Source organism: Taudactylus pleione, unplaced genomic scaffold (assembly GCF_031769625.1).
Source record: "Taudactylus pleione unplaced genomic scaffold, aTauple2 ptg000033l, whole genome shotgun sequence".
In the NCBI taxonomy this organism is placed as follows: domain Eukaryota; kingdom Metazoa; phylum Chordata; class Amphibia; order Anura; family Myobatrachidae; genus Taudactylus; species Taudactylus pleione.
This window is the reverse complement of record NW_028284435.1, coordinates 3,806,356-3,824,614: the sequence shown is the minus strand read 5'-3', so window position 1 is coordinate 3,824,614 and position 18,259 is coordinate 3,806,356. Positions and strand designations below refer to the sequence as shown.

Genomic DNA, 18,259 nt, shown 5'->3' with positions numbered 1-18,259 from the left:
TTTTTTTTTATATTGTGAGTAAAGTGTCAGGAAAACGGATGTTTGCGTTTATATTTTAGGAATTGTGTTCTTGTTGTTTAATTTCTATCTATTTATATATGATGAATTATCCTTTATTTTACTTTTCTTATAAAGTGAGAAAAAACTGATAACGGATGCATTAAACAAGAATCAGTTTCTAAAGCGACTAGATGCTCATCAAATCCGAGACATAGTAGAATGTGTGTATGAGAGAAGATATGGTCAAGGAGAATATATTATCAAGCAAGGTGAACCAGGCAGCCATATATTCGTCTTAGCTGGTAAGTGTTTTAGCATTTGCTGGATGGAACCTGCTCTCATGATTACTTATAATGTTTAGGAAATGTTCAGCCGTGACTGCATCTAGTCATGGAGAAAAATAGAGCAGGTGATGTGGTTTAACTCTGTTACTCAGCACTCAAACTGTATTTAAATAAACATATCTACTAAAATGGTAGCATGGTCCGAACAATGAAATACTGTCTTTGCATAAAAAGTTGTTATAGCCACGCTATTTATGGAACCTTAACAGACCACACTTGGTATCCCAATATTCTTAAGAGTAGCATTTTACTGGTGTGCCTGCATTATATATGCAAATCTTACCCTCAGCAAACATCTAGGGCTGGTGACCTTTTTTTGCATTTTTAAATGTAGCTTGTACTGTTTCCAGGATTCATAAGAAACAGGTTATTATGGGATAGAGTTTAAAGGTATTTTTTTTTCTTTTAACCCAGGCCTGGTTAATCCTCAGGAGGGGGGACCTTATTTTCTTTTCTGGGGGGGAGGGGGGTGTCCCCAATGTCTGAGGAATTTGACCAGTTTGGGGCTGGAGAATGCATTGGCAGGAACACCCCATTCTGTGTGTCTCCCTGCTGTGGCATTAGCACCCCTGCTGTTTCAGCCCAGTGCTGGTTATTGAAAAATAGGGGAAACCCCATGTTGCCTTTTCCCCCAATTTTTCTGTACCAAACTGAGCATAGAGGTCCAGGGCTGGTTGTGCTTTTGGTGGTGACCCAATGCCGTTTTATAAAAAAAAATAATATATATATATATATATATATTAACCCTTTCTTTTAACTATAACACACCGAAGCCTGCACAGATCATACTGAACTATGCAGTGCTTCTGCTGAACATGATGCTGAGTGGGTGCTGTATTTTAAACTTCTATTTTGGCCTGAGTTTGCTAGATGTACGATCGTGTTTGCAGACACGATTCTTGGTAAAGTGCTTGCGAGTTGATTCAATGCTATATTGACTTATATTTGTGTGTTTGGCTGTGTTTTAAAGATAGAATCGTGTATTTACACCCGTGTTTGCCTTTAGTAAATCTACATGGGAAACTCTCATGGGAATGCAATGTCAGCCAGACATGATTCTTAGTAAATGCACCCCATGTATTCATGAACACTACATATCATTTTGATCTTAAACCGGAAGTACATTTTAACATTTTGTTATGCTGTAGCAAACCCCTTCCTCGTTAACAAACTCACTCCACAAACTTACATTTTATTTTTTTCTGAAAAATTAGATACTGTGCACCTACAGTAATACATTCACTCTGCCCAGCCCATTTCCTCTTTGGTCTGTATACCTAAGTGACACAATAGAAATCTAGGAGCTCTTGAGCACATTGAGCTACACAGCAAAGTAAGCAGCTGTTTGTGAGGGCTTGTGTAATTCACTAAATATTACATGCTATATAGTATATATCTATCACTGAAATAATACGTTTTCAGTACACAATAAGTGAACAGAATTCTCCCAACACTGAAATATATAAATTAATATTTTTCAGCAAAAATAAATATTTTTTTACAGAGGGTAAAACAGAAGTTTTCCAGCAGAATAAACATCTGACATCCATCCCAGTATGGACAACATTTGGAGAACTGGCAATACTATATAATTGTACAAGAACCGCCTCTGTCAAAGGTAAGTGTAGAATTATTAACTCAAGAAGTTGTTACTGCAAAATATGTCACTAGAGATAAAACTTTCAAAACTGTTTTCTAAAATATTGCCTGTAGGATGTCTGTAACATTTGGGGGCCTATTCATCAACACTTAAATGGTCCGTTAACCATGCGGAAACGCTAGTTACCGCATATTTAAGGTAATGGTCCATTCATCATCAGAGGTCTGATAGGAGCACCTGACATTCCCCCATGGCCTTTGCATCTGGCTAGCAGGTTACATGGAATGGCACCCTACAGCCAGTAACGCTGCGGCAGTGCCTCCGTAGCATCCATTGGAGGCAACATGCAGGCACCCTGGTGTGTATACAGCTGCCAGGGGCGTCTTCATGATGCTCTGTGCACTTCTGCGCTTCTGGGTGAATTATGCACAACATCATGACTTCATGCACAAAAGGGGGCAGGGCCGGCACAGGGCGCATTAAAGCCCTATTACAGCACTGGCACGTTATTGAATTTATTATCATCATCAATCCTGCAGGCAAAATGGAAGCTATCGAAAAGCCATTATTTAGTAAATGTACTCCTAAGACTTTGATCTATAGCTGTATGGCTTGCTTCAGAATTCAATATGATGTATCTACTCTTTCTATTTTGGTGCTTTGTTATGTTTTGTGGTTCTGTGTGCCAATACTGTGGTATATATATATATATATATATATATATATTGCTAAGTGTGATAGGGGTGCTAATTCACTAGTTGTCTTCCGTTGACTTGATTGCCAGGGATACTAACAAAGTTTCATTGTTTTTTGCTCTCAAATTAAGGACTAGAATTCACAATTAATTAAGTTAAAAGTGCATTATCATCCCGCAGGGCATAGAGAGGGAATTGGTATGTAATGCCGGCTGTCGGCATGCCTCCTGTCAGAGTACCGACAGTGGCATCCCGATGGATGGTATCCCAACAGGGGTCGGGTAAGTATACTTACCCACCCCCCTTCTCCCCCTAAACCCTCCCTTCTTGTAGCCTAACCCTAACCCTCCCCACCCCGCACCCTAACCCTCCACGTTAGTGTCTAAACCTAAGTCTCCCTCCTTTGTGCCTAAACCTGACCCTCCCTATTAGAGCCTAACCCCCCCAGTGGTGCCTAACCCTAACCCCCCCCCTAGGGGTGTCAAACCCTCACCGCCTCCCAAAACCTAACGCTAACCCCACTACACAGCCTAAACCTAACCCTCCTCCCCGCGGCTAACACTAAGGGTGCCCCGGACTTACTTTGTTCGGCCTGCCGTCCTTCTGTGTTCCGGCGTCGGGATTAAGATAGGCGTCTGTATTTCGATGCATATCTTAAGTCCCTCCTTCCTTTCCTACCTCCTTCCTTCCTTCCTCCCTGCCTCCTTCCCTCCCTCCCTCCTTCGTTCCCTCCTTCCTTCCTCCCTGCCTCCTTCCCTCCCTCCTTCCTCCCTCCCTGCCTCCTTCCCTCCCTCCTTCCTCCCTCCCTGCCTCCTTCCCTCCCTCCCTCCCTCCCTCCTTCCCTCCTTCCTTCCTTCCCTCCTTCCTTCCTCACGTCTTGTGACAAGTTTCCCCTATCTTTATCAATCTGGTTTAAGCTTTTATAAATGTAATCTACAATGTAAATGCTTGTTTACATACTACTTTGCAATGACATCATCTTGTTTGATATGTTCTCCCATGTATTCGGTTTAACTTCCTTCATATTTTCTGTCTCATTGCATATGTGCGTTATGCTTTCTTTTTTATTATGCCACATTAAGATTGTAAACGTTTTGTACTACTATGAGCTAAAACTTAATAAAAATTACTTGCAAAAAAAAATGCTAGCTATAAGAAAGCACCATGAACAAGACCTATGTTTTATGTTCCACGTTCTATATGTGTCACTTGTGAAGATAAACTATACAATTATTAAAATCAGTCATATCCCCAAATTGATGATTTGCATATGATAATTAACTGTTCTGCTATAGAAATTGGTTGGCAGCCAAAATAAAGTTTAAATTTCAATGTTGTAGAATAAACAATAAAGCAAATAGTTTTTTGTAAAGATTGATCACAAATATTTTTTTCTAAAGCAATCAGCAATGTTAAAACATGGGCTCTCGACAGAGAAGCATTTCAAAATATTATGAGGAAGACCGCACAGACTAGACATGAGGAGCACCGAAACTTTCTGAGAAGGTAAATCTTTATATAGAAAATCTATAAATGTGATATTAAATGATCAGGGCATACATTTATAAACTGAAATACTGTAAGAAGAAACAATTTGGGAGATTTATCAAATCTTGGAGAGAGATAAAGTGGAGAGGTTGACCATACCATCCAATCAGCTTCTTGCTGTCATTTTACAGGCTGTGCTAGAAAATGACAGTTAGAAGCTGATTGGTTGCTATGAGCAATTTCTCTACTTTATTTATCTCCAATATTTGGTAAATCAAATTTTTAAAGTTTCATTCCTACCTAAAGTGGTGAACATGTCTATTCACCACTGCAAAATGGCTGTAACAAGGGGGTGTGAACAGGAAGCTGCGATGTGGATTAGTCCTCTCCACAGTGTCAAGATATTTGGCTAAGCTATTAGATGTAAATGATAGCATGGAACGGACCGAGGGATTCTGGAAGGAGAAGAAGATAATTAGCTCAAGGTGGTAATGAAATGCTATTGGTATAGATCTGCTTTATACAGTATTCTGCTTTTACACAATGTACACAAGATGTCACATTTTTGCATTATGTTTGGTGTGTTAAAATACTTTATTAGAGTGCAATTTAGATAAGCACATAATATAGCATTTAAATAAACTCTCTCTACTTTTAAAAGTGTATTTTTGTTGAAGACGCTTCCAGAAGACAAGTTGATGAAGATCGCAGACTGCTTGGAATTGGTAAGTCCATGTCAGCATCATATATATATACAGTATACTGTAAATGTTGAATAGGAACTATAGGCTGAAGATTATTTTTAATTGTGAACTCCCTTTCTCAACTAGAAGAGCCATGGTGGCCTTGAGTCTGGGATCTACTAATTTCTGTATAATGACTCATGTTAAAGGTATAAGAAAGAATAAAGTACCTTATCTACATATTTCATGGTATTACATAAAACCTGTTTCTTGATATCAAGTTTATAATATAGCAAACCATAAAGGATGGGTCTATGGTTATACTATTCCTCTTCATTGCTGATGTACATTTGTTGGCTGTTTTATGTCTATTGAGTTGTTCTTTTAGCATTCAAAATTTTACTTATATGGTCACAAACAATGTGACCAGTCAGAAACATCAACTGGGCAGCTGCCAGAAGATAATCTTCCAGCAGCTGCCAATTGCAGAGGGACCTTCTACCCCTCTGCATCCTTGCCCTCCCTCCTGGCATCTGACGTGCAGCTGATCAATGCTAATAAGGCAGCCCGGCAGCTTCCCAACCCAGCGGCTGCAGAAAGGAGAACCTGCAGGGAAATGTAAATGAAGCAGCCCTCAGCCCCCCAATGTATACCCGGCGGCTGCTTAGAGGAACAGTTGCTGGGAAAATGCAAGGTCGCGTTGTCGATCATTGCTTCATTGATATATCATAGGCGATAGTAGTGTTGTGTTTAAAAAAAAAAAATAATCGTTTTAGATAAGTTATACATAGATGTTCTTGACCTAATTCAATTATAAAAAAATCGGAGTGTTTGTTGGAAAAAATATTAGCCAGTTATGTGGTTAAGATAGCAACACAATTGATATATCCATTTTGTTATAAAAAAAAATAGGCTGGATTTAAGTCCAGCCTTCACAGAAAATAGTACACCATGTGTAAACAGTGGTGTCCTTCCCCGGGATGTCAACTGGTGCGGGGAGGCATGCTGTGCTCGCCACAAATGGGCATGTCCTCATAAACGGGGCATGGCCACATGGGAAGGGAGTGTGGCCCCGTGGCCCGTACCCCGTAGTCCCGACACCCGTGCTTTTTACTGGGAGGGCCAGGGTGGTGCAGACTGCTCTGTGTGCAGTGCCAGCTCCCCCAATGTGTCAGGAGCCGAGTTCTGCACTTAATACTACAGTGAACTAACCCGTCTCCTGTCACTGATGCGTAGTCTGCACCTTGGTCACCCCTCGGCGGATGGCACCCCCCGCACCCCCCTTGTGATGCCACTGTGTGTAGAATATAATCCTGTGACAGTCTCTTAGGGGAAATGTACAGCAGAGTAACCCGGGCAGCACCCAGAACTAGATTATCTCCAATATGGATCTGATTTACTGTCACTGAAAAACTATTTTGGATTGTAGGAACCAGAGCTAGCATTATAATACAGTGGAAGGAAATGTAAGAAGTTGGGTAGCGAAGTTAAGGATGGGGGGGAGGGGTACTGATCTGGAGTGTGTGCCACAGAGATCATCCTATGTGTTGCTGTCATGTTTACCCCCGAGGATTCCAAATTCCTTCTTAATATTGCTGCCCAGGCACATTTTCTTCTATCCTATTTAGTCTAATACTAGACAAATGTAAAATACCCACTGACTACCCATTTCTCTATGCTGCCACAACATATCTGTAACTTTCAATCTTCACTCTTCTCTCCCAGTGGACTTCATGTTGCACCCATTGTGATGGACATTCTCTAGACCCTTGTCGTCTTTCACTTCACAATATAATAGTGTATCTCTTTTACGCTAAAGCTGCTTATTTTGGCAGATCACTAATTTGCTTCACAACACTGTTGCCCACTCTACTAAAAGGATTAAATATGGTAGTTAACATACGCAGTATACACACCAAGATATGGGTCACAATCCATTAAGTTTCATGTGACCAGCCTGCCATTTGCTTTATTTAATATGTGGAATTTACCCCTTGTCATATTCTTTTGCACCAGTTACTGTATGTCATTACATTGATGGACTCCAATAACTGGAAGACAATATATAATATTATAAATCTTAGTACTCTTATTTTCACAATAGAATATCAGATACTGTAGATATATACAGATAAAATAAGTAAATGATCAAAAGTTGGTCAAAATCGATGGTCAGCTTGTTGTAACTTAAGATGTGGTCAGATGCAAATGAAAGACTGGTACATGGTAATTCCAGCGGCATCACTAGGGGGGTGCGGGCACTTTGGCCACACCGTGTGATACCATCCAATGGGGTGACACCAAAATTGCATAGCTGCTCTGGTGTCACCTCCTCAGATGGTGTCACCGAGCAGCAGTGATATATGATGGGAGAGGCTGTGGGCTGCCCAGCAGTTCCCGGAGCGTTGGGTAAGCCCCTAGTGTGACAAGAACGGGGGCATGACTCGCGGTCATGCTCCAAAAATGTCAGAAACTAGGGGGTGTGGCTTCACTGGCACAGGGCCACAAGCACTTTTGCAAACACGCACCTTTGACACACACAAAGGCTATACACTGCCACACAGGATGTCACCACACATAGTGACGCCACTGGGTAATTCAGCAGAAGCTGTAGTGAAAGGCTGGCCAAGGACATGGAAATTCAGTTAAGCGTTAGTCAGTAGTAAAGACAAGGTCAGGTACAGTATACAGTAAATCAGCAGAGTGGAAGTCAGAATCAAAAATCAATGGGGGAGATGTATCAAACTTTGCTAAAGAGGACAGTTAGATAATTTGCCCATAATAAGTTACCAATCAGCTTCTAGCTTTGTACTAGATAAATGATAGCTAGAAGCTGATTGGTAGGCATGGGCAACTCCTCCGCTTGTCATCTCCCCCAATTTCTGGAACACGATAATTCAAGTGGAAAAATACTAGACACTGACATGGATCCAAATTACTCTGGCAGTTAGAAAATCACATTGCCATTTAATTATATCCACTGAGGAGCACAGAAGATCCTGATGACATTGCAGTAAATTCTATAAAAGTTATTTTTCTCCAGTCTGCAGAATTCTCTTTGCAGATTAGAGATGCAGACCATTATTGATTACTATTTCTGCACCCATTGTGCCAAAGCCTTCATGCCAAGGCAAACATATGTGATTTGTATGTAAAGCCCAGTTTTCACAGCCCAGGTCTGTTGTAGATACAGTACATGGAATCCAATAATGCCGTGGTTAGTGACAACAAAGCGGGGATTATCAAAAATAAACCTTATGTTTGCCTAACACTTACCGCACAGTTATTTGTACTCCATGACTTTTGGTTTATGCCTAAACCACATACTTGCCTACGTTCCCAGAATGTCCAACAGAGGAAGCTGCCCTCCCAGATTCTGCTTCATTTTCTTCTAAAGTGCATAGAGAGTAGTTTTGATTGTGTGATTCCAAGTGTTTTGGATCATCATGGACCCACCCCTGCTGAGCAATAATGAGACGGGCCATGATGATGCAAATTGCGTCCACCCTACACTTGTCCTGGGAATAAAAAGTAGACTGTGCTCCATGTAAATGTAAACTCTATTGTGCATGCAACCACAGCACATTTCTAAAGCTGGGCATACACGTGCAGATAAAATGCCTGATAGACTGACAGACATTTTATCTGGCAGCCTGCCAGCCGCAGATGTCCGCGGCAAACACTGTGAGATATCTCACAGTGTATTAGCCCGACATCTGCGCTCCGCCCCCGGGGGAGGAGACATTTCCCTGTTCCATGGGAAGGAACACAGGAAATACCTGTCTGTCGGCCGCGGCTGGGCATACACTGCCCGATGTGTCCGACAGTTTACCCCATAAATATCGCATCGGACGGGCAAGCTGGACAATCCGGCATGCCCTACCGAGCAATATTTAACACTCGGTCGCCTGCACACACGCTACAATTATGTGGGCGATCCGCGGATATCGGGCGGATTGTCCTGATAATTGTAGCGTGTATGGCCAGCTTAGGCAGACCCCCACAAGACCTTTGTCTCTGGACTGACAGCCTTGATTACCAGCAGGTACACTTTAATAAGTAAGTTGCACTGCTAAATCTAGGCCAAAAACTAGAGTGGCCTGATAAGCAATGGTCCCTACTACCTCATTACTCCTTTATCCACTATGTTATTTCCCATCAAAGTACAAATGTGATAACACCCATAACATACCTCTCAGCAAGTGAATTTTTTAAATTAGTAAACTCTGGAAAGTGGATGTGACTGATGAGGACAGGGGCGTCTTATGAGAAGAGGGGGCCTTAGTGCGGTCTATGAGTGGGCCCTCCCTTTGTGCCAGTGCAGTGTAAACTCTGACATACGTGTATCACCGGGAAATGGTGTAGGTAATTTCTTTATTGCGCATACCTCTGGGAAAATGGTGCTGAGTGGTAATAAAAGGAAATGAGAACTGCTATGCTATAGTTTTTACTGATAACTTCATTAAACCATTTCAAATACTGAGCAGTCAGCAGTTATTGCCATACACAATAATAGTGTCAGTGATAAGAGTTTTACTTTCTACTACAGGTTTATAAAGGGGATTTTTCTAGTCTGTTGCTGTCCTCCACACTTAGCTGAATATTATAAGTACATATATTTATTGACGTTATTACAGTTTACGTCTTCAAATTAAAAAGATTAATGCTTGGAATACTGCAGTGGGGGTATGAAGGGGATTTGTTTTGTTTTTTTATGTTGTAGTTTAAATATTTTAATTATAATTATTTTAGCCAACCGGAGACAAGTATGACACTAATTTTTAAAGCTCACTTTCTCCAGCCACCATATACTGTATTTATCAACAGTTGACCAGTTCCCCCTTTCGACTATGTACAAATGTACAGGTGCAGAATACTGAGAGATATTTAATCCATTTATGGGGTTGCTCAGAGCTTGTATAAGAGACATTAGCTGTAGTTTCTCATATCTGTGACTCAGTTTTGTGCGGGGGCAGTTCTCAGGCAAGTCCCTGTCATTTTTGAAGCATTTTTCCAAAAGGTAAAATATCTACAGAAGGTAAAATCAGAAAATGTGGTCTGTGTGCCTCTAACACGCAGGAAGGTGAGACATTTGCAAAACTATTTTAACAAAGCACAGGAGAGCTCATTAAAAGGGTTATATGTACGTATGTAACAAACTGAAAAGAGGACCCAGTTAGTTTATTTTCTTGGGCAGAAACATAATATGGAAGTTAGCCACTTCAAATACGTGCCGGGGAATCACACGTTCTATTTCTGAAAGATTTAACAGAAAGAAACTATTTTAAAGGTGTTGACTTTATGTCAGTCCTGTGTTCATCATATAATTTAACTAGAAGAAAAGCAACCTTCCATTGAAATGCAGTCAAAGAGCACTTTGCACTTAAGTGTAAATTACACCACCAATGTATCAATGAGTATTTCATAGAAATTCCCTGGTGTCGTTTATTAATTCCATGCCACGATGATACAGTGTTTGCTCTCTCATTTCCCAGGGTTTTGATGATGAAATCATTCTGAACAGGTCTTCTTGGATCTGCTCCCTCTAGAGGGTTGGCCATGTAATGTAACACTGACACAGATGTTACGAATTAATAATTCAGCGTAATTTCACCGAAGAGCACAGTCATTTTTCTTTAAAAGAGGAAAATGTGTTTCTAATAGAGTATTTGGAGAGCAGACGTAATAACCACAAGAGAATTCCATTCTGATCCCAGATATTAAATCTAGAGGTATGAGTATTAATGGTAGTGCACTTTGCCTGCTACCTCTTCACATTTCAATATTTAAAATAGAAGATTCAAGCTTGTTTAGGTTATTTATTTATCCTCGAGTTTTGATTTAAAATAGTATATCTATATATTGGACCTTAAAGCATGTGGCTATTATGCTGGTAATCTATCTTACATTTCAATTTAGATTTTATTGTTATTATTTATTTTTTCCTTTGCATCCGTAAATGATACATGTCGAACATTAAAAATACAACAATAATTACTATTGAATAATTTGATCTTAATTTTTTTTCCTATTTACTTTCATCCTACTGATATAATTAATGAAGTTTGAGATGATACAACATATCCTGTATGTTATTGCTAGGTTGGGATGATACAACATATCCTGTATGTTATTGGTAGTTTTTGATGATACAACATATCCTGTATGTTATTGGTAGTTTTTGATGATACAACATATGCTGTATGTGATTGCTAGTTTGGGATGATACAACATATCCTGTATGTTATTGCTAGGTTGGGATGATACCACATATCCTGTATGTTATTGCTAGGTTGGGATGATACAACATATCCCGTATGTTATTGCTAGGTTGGGATGATACCACATATCCTGTATGTTATTGCTAGGTTGGGATGATACAACATATCCCGTATGTTATTGCTAGGTTGGGATGATACCACATATCCTGTTTGTTACTGCTAGGTTGGATTATTTCTTTAGAAACCCTTAAATAAAGTTAAGTTTGAAATGTTGCTGGGAATTGTCCTAAATAAAAACAAAAAATTTAGGGCCCGATTCAGACCCACTCGCAAGCGGCTGTCCGCTCGCAAGTGGGTCGATGTTGTGCACTGCGCATGCGCACGACGGCGGGAGCTCCGTCGTGCGCATGCGCCAGACGCGACGAGCGAAGGACTTTCCTTCGCTCATTGTGTCTGATCAAAGGGATCAAAGGGGGCGTGCTGTCGATGTTGATTGACAGCACGCCCCCTTTGGTGGGCGTGCCGTGGGCGTGCCTCCCTGACGGGGGCGTTCCCAAGGGAACGCCTACCGTCAGAAGCCGGCCCACTGACATCACTAGTGATGTCAGTGGGAGTGATTTTGGCTCTGATAGAGCCAAAATCACTCCGGGCCTTGCGGTTGAAAACTCAACTGCAGGCTCCGGCTCGCAGTGGCGATGGTCGCGATGGTCAAGACCATCGCGGCCATCAAACTGCACGCTCGTATAGGCTGTGGGTGGTGACCCACAGCTATACGAGCGTCCAGGAGGACGCTCCATAATTATGGAGGGCGGCCCTCATTCAGAGCGTGCGCTCTGCTCAGAGCGTACGGCTCTGAATGAGGGCCTTAGTTTCTTATTTTCAAATAAGATTTTATATAAATCAGGTCACTGTTTTTGAATTCTATTAGCAAGCAAAGTGTACAGTAATGTATTGTAGTTATAGAACACACACACACAGCATGCATTCATATTGATCCATAGGTTTTACTGAGAAATGTATGAAATTTAGAGGGAATCAACCATATATATTAATTAGGATATCTGACAAATTACAGTTTCCTGTATCACAGACTAGAAAAAGTAAGACATATTCCAGGTTATGTACTAAGGACCTGATTCAGACCCGGTCGCTAAGTTGCGCGCGCTCGCTCTGAGCGATTTTCGCCCGTCTGCGCATGCGTATAATTCGCAGTGTGCATGTGCAGGCCAGTCTTTGCAATCTGATTTTGGTTGCTCTTAAGCCACTATCAGGTCGCTACTTTGCGTGACAGATAGTGCCGTTTGTGGGTGGTAACAGGGGAAGGTGCTTGTAAATGGGGGAGTGGTGTTGCGGACATGGGGGGACAGGCCACCAAAACGCTGTTTAAAGGCCGTGCATAATTAGCAAAGTAGCGTCACTGTACACGTCACCTGCATGTTTTTCAGCCCGCACTGATCGCAATGCTTGCAAGGCTACCTCAAGGGCTGCGAGCAGCTCCGATGGCTCTCGATGTTACCTACAGTTCTCAGAGATGACGTGTGTTGTGAGTGGCAAGGGGGCGTCTTCATACATTTGCGAGCGCACTTGGACGTAGGTCGCTAAGAGAGGGCATCCTTATGCGATGCAGAGCAAGAGCTTCATTTAAATATTCGTCGACCTTTTTGCTAGCGAGCGGCCGCATCTTGCGATCAGGTCTGAATGAGCTCCTAAGTGCTGTGATTCAATATAATTCTGCATAGAAGAAAATTAACAGATTGCAGTGGAACAGTGCCTCTATTTGTCAACTTATATGAATAATGGTCCTTTTGCACCGTATTAGTGTAATACATGCTTTAAAAGATAAATATAGTCACTTTATTATAACTGTATAATTGTATTATAAAACAGAAAAAATACTTTGTTTTATATTATGGAAATGTTTACATTTTTTTTTCTACTATTTGTTGCTACATAAGACAACCTTATTGGTTTTCCTATTGTTATACATATTGTTTTGTCAGTATTGTGAATATTCTATTGTGAGCATAACCTGAGAAGCTTAAGTGTATCAAATGGAAACACTTGCAATAAAAGTTTGACAATGTAACATAATAGTCAAAATAGAATAAAAGAAAACAATTTACAGTAAAATGGACAACAGCATAGAATAATTATGCTAAAACAATACACATACAGAGGTAAAACTACAGTAATTTTGCTATAAATGGAATGTGGTAATAAAAACTCCCAACCGATATCAAACAAACAGTGCAGTCTATGAGAATGTCTCTGGTAGAAAATGCAAAAAAACAAAGATAATTAAAGAGATCACATGTACATTCATCAGATGAGAGTAAAGTTTATGTAAAGGCAAAAAGTTCAAAGTGTGGGATAATAGGAGATTCAACACACTTTAAGTCGCAATTCAAGTTGGAGTACATCATGGCCTCATCACTGCTTGTTTTCCCTCACACCTCCTTATGGGGTGCACAGTAATGGAAGCAATGTTGGGCTACTGTATCGGCAATGGACGCAGCTACCCATCGCGCTCCAACATTGTTCTGAATTAAATTGCCCCTTATGTATATATTGTTTCTGTACAACTTGCAATAGAGAAAAGGTGCAAAGCAGCCCTTTAAATTCTTCTCTAAGGACCAGTTAGATTTGTGGAAGGGGATTTACCTAACAATCCCTCCTTAGGATTTGTGAAAAGGTGGGGCTTTATGACATTATCATGCTACAGGTAAGATTAAGTAATTATGCATTGTCCTCATTAGGCAATAAGCTACAGAAATGATCAAAAGCCAGAAAACTAGGAGAGAGCATTAAAAGTGGTTTATATCTCCCTTTTTGGCACCTATAGGCTATGGAGTAGTTTTTTTGAAACAGGGGAATCACATCTTTCAAATGATATGACCCGTGAGAAGTTCTTCTTTGGTATTAATATGAGATCACCAGAGAACCCCAACCTTGCTTCAATAATCTTGGTGGTACTGTACCCTTAATTGAAAAAATCGGAATTCCTATTTCAAATTATGTGGCACCTTGTGGTTATTGTTTGATGATCAGCAGACAATATCAATCTGAATTGCAGAAATACTAGCAATGGGTGGAGAGCACAGAATGTATGAGGTACCTACACACTTGGGGGGGCCACTTGTTTGAAAGTGGGTAGTACTTTAATTCAAACATTGTGCTCCTTAGTAAGGATCATATCAAGTGATGTGACCTCTAACCAGTTATTTCATGGTGATCATGTGTGATTACCAGATAACTTACCTGCACTACAAATATCTTTATGAGGTCCAGGGTGGGGGGAATATCTCCCCCATCTTAGCTTCAAGAAATTCAGTGACATACTCATTTAAAAGAGGGGAGTCCCTTATTTCATACAGTGTGCCCCCTTAGTTGTTGTTATTTTCTGATGATCACCTGACAATACCACTCTATACTACAGAAAGCTTTAGGAAATTAAGAGATGGGGAGTTCTAATACCCAGATTTCTCCTATACTGGCGTAAATAAACACAGCTTATTCTTCGTTTCAAGTAAGTCCCCCACTTTCACTTACAGTAGGTGTTCCCCAAGATTCTGTTCTTTGACCTTTCATATTCTCCCTCTAAACATCCTCTCTAGGTGAACTCATCAGCTCCTTTGACCTCCAATATCATCTCTATGCTGATGATATAATCTACCTTTCCTCACCCGACCTCTGCCTGTCTCTCCTCACTCATATGTCCAACTGTCTCTCTGCTATCTCTTGCTGGATGTCCTAGCACTTTCTTAAACTTAATTTGTCTAAGACTGAGCTGATCATCTTTCCACTCTCCCGCATAACCTCACTTCCCACAATTTTATATTCATTTGATGGTACAACTATCTCCTCTAGCCCCAAAAGTGTGATGTCTTGGAGTTATCCTGGACTCTTCCCTCTTCTTCAAACCACACATTCAGCATCTCTCGCAGTCCTGCTGTTTCCATCTAAAAAATATTTCCAAGATCAGACCCTTTCTCACTAAAGATACTTCTAAAATCCTTATCCACTCACTGGTCATCTCCAGATTGGACTACTGTAATCTCTTCCTATCTAGCCTACCTGACTCCCACCTCTCTCAAATCCAATCTGTTCTCAATGCTGCTCTTCCTCTCCAAACACTCTACATCTGCCTCCCCCTACAAGCCCTCCACTGGCTCCCTTTCTCCTTCAGAACCCAATTCAAGGTTCTTACACTCACTTACAAAGCCTTCACCCATTCCTCTCCCATTTACATCTCTGACCTCATCTCCCTTCACACTCCCGTCTGCCTTCTTCACTCAACAAATGCATGTAGCCTCTACTACCAACTGATAACTTCCTCCCACTCCCGCCTCCAAGATATGCCAGTGCTGCTCCCTACCTGTCAGAGTTCAGCCGGGGATCGGCCGTCCCTTACCGTTCCGCCGGCTTCCTCTGACTTCCCGGGCAGTCGGGTGGCTGGCACGGCGACGTGGGAGGAGCTGAGCATTCACCCTGTAGCTGTGGTGTCAGGCGACCCGGTGAGCGGGGATCACAGTTTCCATCATCGGCGCCGCCATGACACTTTCCCTATGTCAGTACTTCCTTCCCTGAGTGGCCCGGCTGGTCAGCTGACGCTGTGGGCCTATCAGCAGGCTTCCAGGGGTATATATCCGGCTCCTGTGCTCCAGGTAGTTGCCTGAACAATCATTGTCGCCGCTAGTGTAACTAGAGGAGTCTCATTCCAGGTTACCGTGCTTCCAGTGTGTTTCTTCCAGAGCTTCTGAGCTATCTCATCACAGTGCCTTTACTAATCAACAGCCTGTGTGAAAGCTAACCTCCATCTCACCACAGTGCCTTTACTAATCAACAGCCTGTGTGAAAGCTAACCTCCATCTCCCCACAGTGCCTTTACTAATCAACAGCCTGTGTGCAAGTTTAACCTCCGTCTCACCACAGTGCCTTTACTAATCAACAGCCTGTGTGCAAGTTAACCCTCCATCTCACCACAGTGCTTTTATCATCACTGCCTGTGTGCAAGTTAACCCTTCATCTCACCGCAGTGCTTTTACCATCACAGCCTTTGTGCAAGTTAACCCTTCATCTCATCGCAGAGCCTTTTCCAGCACAGCCTGTGTGCAAGTTAACCCTTCATCTCATCGCAGTGCTTTCACCATCACAGCCTGTGTGCAGGTTAACCCTTCGTCTCATCACAGAGCTTTTACCATCACAGCCTGTTTGCAAGTTAACCCTTCATCTCTTCACAGTGCTTTCGCAATCCGGTATATACTTCATGGGATATCCAGCTGTTACCTCAGCCTACCAATAAATCTCCACACCTCTCTAGCCAGCACCTCAAGTGCCTTTCTCCAGCCAGGAGTTCTATCCCACTCCCCATGTGCCTATTCCAGGCATTACCCATGGGCCACGGGTGTTTTGATTCTCTTTTCCCTGCAGGCCTTGGTCACCAAGTAAAAGGACCGCGACCTGCTTACAGGGAGCCGCACAAGCCCATATCCGCTTGGAGGGGTCACTGGCGAACACCTCCTTGTGAGTTAGACTCCGCACCATTGACTAGGTCTAGCCAACGACCAAGACTTGTGGATGCGGAGATCATACGTCCAGGCCCCTCGCCTTCGCCTCCTCCCACAGCCTCAGACCTCGGCTTTCAAAAACCCGCCTCCCAGCATGACAGTTTGTTCAGGTCCAATGGAAACCGCAGGTGCTCAAGGTACTGGGACTCTTCAAGAGTTAACAAGCCGTATGGATAACCAAGAGACGGCACAGCGACATGTGGCTCAGTATCTGCAAGAATTGTCCGGACAGTTAATGACCATACAAAATACACTGGCATCTATGTCCACGGCCTCGCCACCTGTCGTTCCTGCTGGTTCCCCAGGGTTACCTCAAGGGGCTACGCCACAGAAGTCTCGTCTCCACTTGGCCACCCCTAAAAGGTTTGACGGTACTCCACAACGTTGTCATGGTTTCATAAACCAATGTGAAATCCAGTTTGAGTGCCTCCCCCAGAATTTCCCTACCTCCCGGTCCAAGGTCGCCTATGTAATTTCATTACTGACTGGGGCTGCATTGGACTGGGTTTCCCCTCTTTAGGAACGGGCTGATCCGTTAGTTTCTACATACGAAGACTTTGTGACAGCCTTCAAACGGATTTTTGATGAGCCCGGCAGATCGGTTTCTGCTTCTTCCGACTTACTCCGTGTCTGCCAAGGTACTCGCTCGGTGGGACAGTACGTGGTGCAGTTTCAGACCCTTGCATTGGAACTTAGATGGAACGAAGAAGCACTCAAAGCAGCCTTCCTCCATGGGTTGTCCGAAAGGATGAAAGACGAATTAGCATCCAGGGATTTACCTACGTCTTTTTCTGAAACTATTTCCCTCTGCATAAGGATTGATTTACGCCATAGGGAGCGGTGGGGTAATAGAGGTCATGGGGATCACCCTCGAGATCGTCCGGCCTCAGGAAGTTAATCCTATTCCCCCACCTCCAGGGGTGAGGAACCTATGCAAATCAACAGAACCAGGCTAACCACGGCCGAACGCAATCGCGCTTTCAAAATAAATTGTCTTTATTGTGCTGCCCCTGAGCACATGTTAAAGAATTGTCCCCTGCTGGCGGGAAATGCGAGACCCTAGTTGATGTTGGGAGCATTCAATTAGGGGTCATTTTTAAGCACTCCCAATTAACTGACAGTTTATTGCCTGTATCTCTTTCCCACCAGTTCAGGACAAGGGATGTTAAAGCCCTTATAGATTCCGGTGTTGCGGGAAATTTTATTTCCAAATCTTTAATCCAGTCCCTTGGTATTTCAGTGGTACCTTTACCTGACAAACTACTGCTCTCCGGTGTAGATGGTAAAACCGTGCTAGGTGAATCCATATCCTTGATATCCCAGCCCGTGACTCTCAGGGTTGGTTGCCTGCACCAAGAGACCATTGAATTCCTCATACTTCCTAACTCTGCTTACGAGCTAGTTCTGGGTTTACCTTGGTTAAGGAAGCATAATCCTACCTTTGATTGGTCCAATATGCAAATTGTATCATGGGGACCAAACTGTTTCCATCGATGCCTAACCCAAGTACTTCCTGTATGTACCCACTCTGTGCACCCCAGTACAGGTGCAAAGTTCCCCCCGACCGACAAGCCAAAAGATCCTTCTGTCTCCAGTCTACCACAAGCATATCTAGATTTTGCCGATGTCTTCTGCGAGCAGGCTGCTGATCAACTCCCTCC

General features: G+C 42.4%; 1 protein-coding gene across 2 annotated transcripts in view; it reads left to right on the top strand.

Moving 5' to 3' along the window:
• The window catches only part of PRKG2 (protein kinase cGMP-dependent 2), a 94,870-nt gene that overhangs the window by 20,119 nt on the left and 56,492 nt on the right, over positions 1–18,259 (top strand). For both annotated transcript variants that reach the window (XM_088452114.1, XM_088452113.1), the window contains exons 2-5: positions 136–302; positions 1,849–1,962; positions 4,040–4,145; positions 4,789–4,852. In XM_088452114.1, coding sequence (XP_088308240.1) covers positions 136–302; positions 1,849–1,962; positions 4,040–4,145; positions 4,789–4,852 — 451 coding nt within the window. The remainder of the gene's footprint in view (positions 1–135; positions 303–1,848; positions 1,963–4,039; positions 4,146–4,788; positions 4,853–18,259) is intronic.